Raw genomic sequence first — 1756 nt, forward strand, 5'->3', positions numbered from 1 at the left:
GTAACTCTTAGGAGAAGGTTAAAATGTTTTTATCCTAGTGATTCCTTATACTCTCACTAGTAGAGGTATTTATACAATATCAATTATACATTTCTCCTTAATTTTCCTTCCCTTTTTAATGTGGAGTATTTGAAGAGGGCTCCTCAAAATGTATAAAAGAAATATCAAAATTTTTTCAATATTTTAAGATACACATGAGTTAGAAGCTCATTTAATCATTTGCGATGTTTTCATTATTTTTCAGGTGCTGCTGATACAACTAAGGAATGACTGTATCTCATGAACGTTTGCTACATCTTCTGCTGTTGAGAAATAAGACAGAAATGTTGGTCTGCCTGTCAAACCATGTTGAGTTAGAAACCAAAGTTCGAACTAGAAATAATTCTTTCCAACCCCTTTCAGAGCTTCTCTCACATCTTGGTTTCTCAGGCTGTAGATGAGGGGGTTGAACATGGGGATCACAATCCCATAAAACACGGAAGCCAGTTTTTCTTGCTCTTGAGACTCTAGGGTGCGGTGGTGCAGATACATGTAGGACAGAGTCCCATAGAAAAGGGTGACTGCTGTCAGGTGGGAGGCACACGTGGAGAAGGCTTTTCTCCTCCCTGCAGCAGAAGAGATCTTCAGGATGGCAGCCAGGATAAATATGTAGGAAAAGATGACGATTGACACAGTGAACATCAAGTTAAACCCCACAAAGGCTGCAATTAGCATGACGTTAAAATAAATACTGGAGCACGAGAGGGCAAGAATTGGGGGTGCATCACAGAAAAAGTGGTTAATTTTATTGGATTTGCAAAAGTTCAGGGGGAGAATGAAACTTACATGTACAGAGGTATTTAGGAAACCTATGAGGTATGAGCCAATCAAGAGTTGAATGCAGACTCTCTGGGACATGACTGTTGGATAGCGGAGTGGGTTACAGATGGCCACATAGCGGTCCACTGCCATTGCAGCCAAGATGTAGCAATCACTTGTTACAAAAGTACCATAGACAAGTAATTGCACCATGCATCCTATGAATGAGATGGATTGTTCTGTCCCCACAAAGTTTTGCAACATCTTGGGAGTGATAGCGGAGGTATAGCAGAGATCAACAAAAGCCAAGTTTTGGAGGAAAAAGTACATGGGGGTGTGAAGGGAGGCTTCAATCTTGATGAGCAGGATCATGCCAATGTTACCCACCAGGGTGACCACATAGATCCCCAGAAACACTATGAAGAGGACAAGCCAAGACTTGTGTTGACCAGCAAATCCCAGGAGAATGAATTCCGTCACTTTGGTGCCATTGTTTTGTTCCATGGTTGGCAAAGATGAAATATCAGCTGAAAAGTTGTAAAGGCAGAACACAGAACGCTAAGAGCTGGAGTTTCCATTGTGTCTCAGCAGGTTAAGAACCCGACTAATACCCATGAGGATATGGGTTCAATCCCCCGCCTTGCTGTGTGGGTTAAGGATCTGGCATTGCTGCAAGCTGCAGTGTTAGGTTGCAGATGCGGCTCAGAACTGGCTTTGCTGTCACTGTGGCATAGCTCGGCAGCTGCAGCTTTGATTGGACCCCTAGCCTGGGAATTTCTATATGCCACATGCGGCACTAAGGAAAAAAAAAAAGAAAGCTAAGACCATTGTGATTTTCTAATTAATTTTCGATCTAAAAATGGTATAAAATGTGGTACTGTAGTGGACTCAAGATACTTTCTATGACATAATTAACTTGGATCTTAAAAGCAAACATGCAGGGGGCTGAAGCTTGCTG

General features: G+C 42.1%; 1 protein-coding gene across 1 annotated transcript; it reads right to left on the reverse strand.

Moving 5' to 3' along the window:
- Positions 1-372: 372 nt before the first annotated feature.
- On the reverse strand, positions 373-1302 carry LOC110258747 (putative olfactory receptor 5AK3). Its single transcript, XM_021082013.1, has one exon. It carries the CDS (start codon positions 1300-1302, stop codon positions 373-375), a length of 930 nt encoding a protein of 309 aa, XP_020937672.1.
- Positions 1303-1756: the final 454 nt, after the last annotated feature.

The sequence above is a fragment of the Sus scrofa genome, unplaced genomic scaffold (genome assembly GCF_000003025.6).
Source record: "Sus scrofa isolate TJ Tabasco breed Duroc unplaced genomic scaffold, Sscrofa11.1 Contig414, whole genome shotgun sequence".
In the NCBI taxonomy this organism is placed as follows: domain Eukaryota; kingdom Metazoa; phylum Chordata; class Mammalia; order Artiodactyla; family Suidae; genus Sus; species Sus scrofa.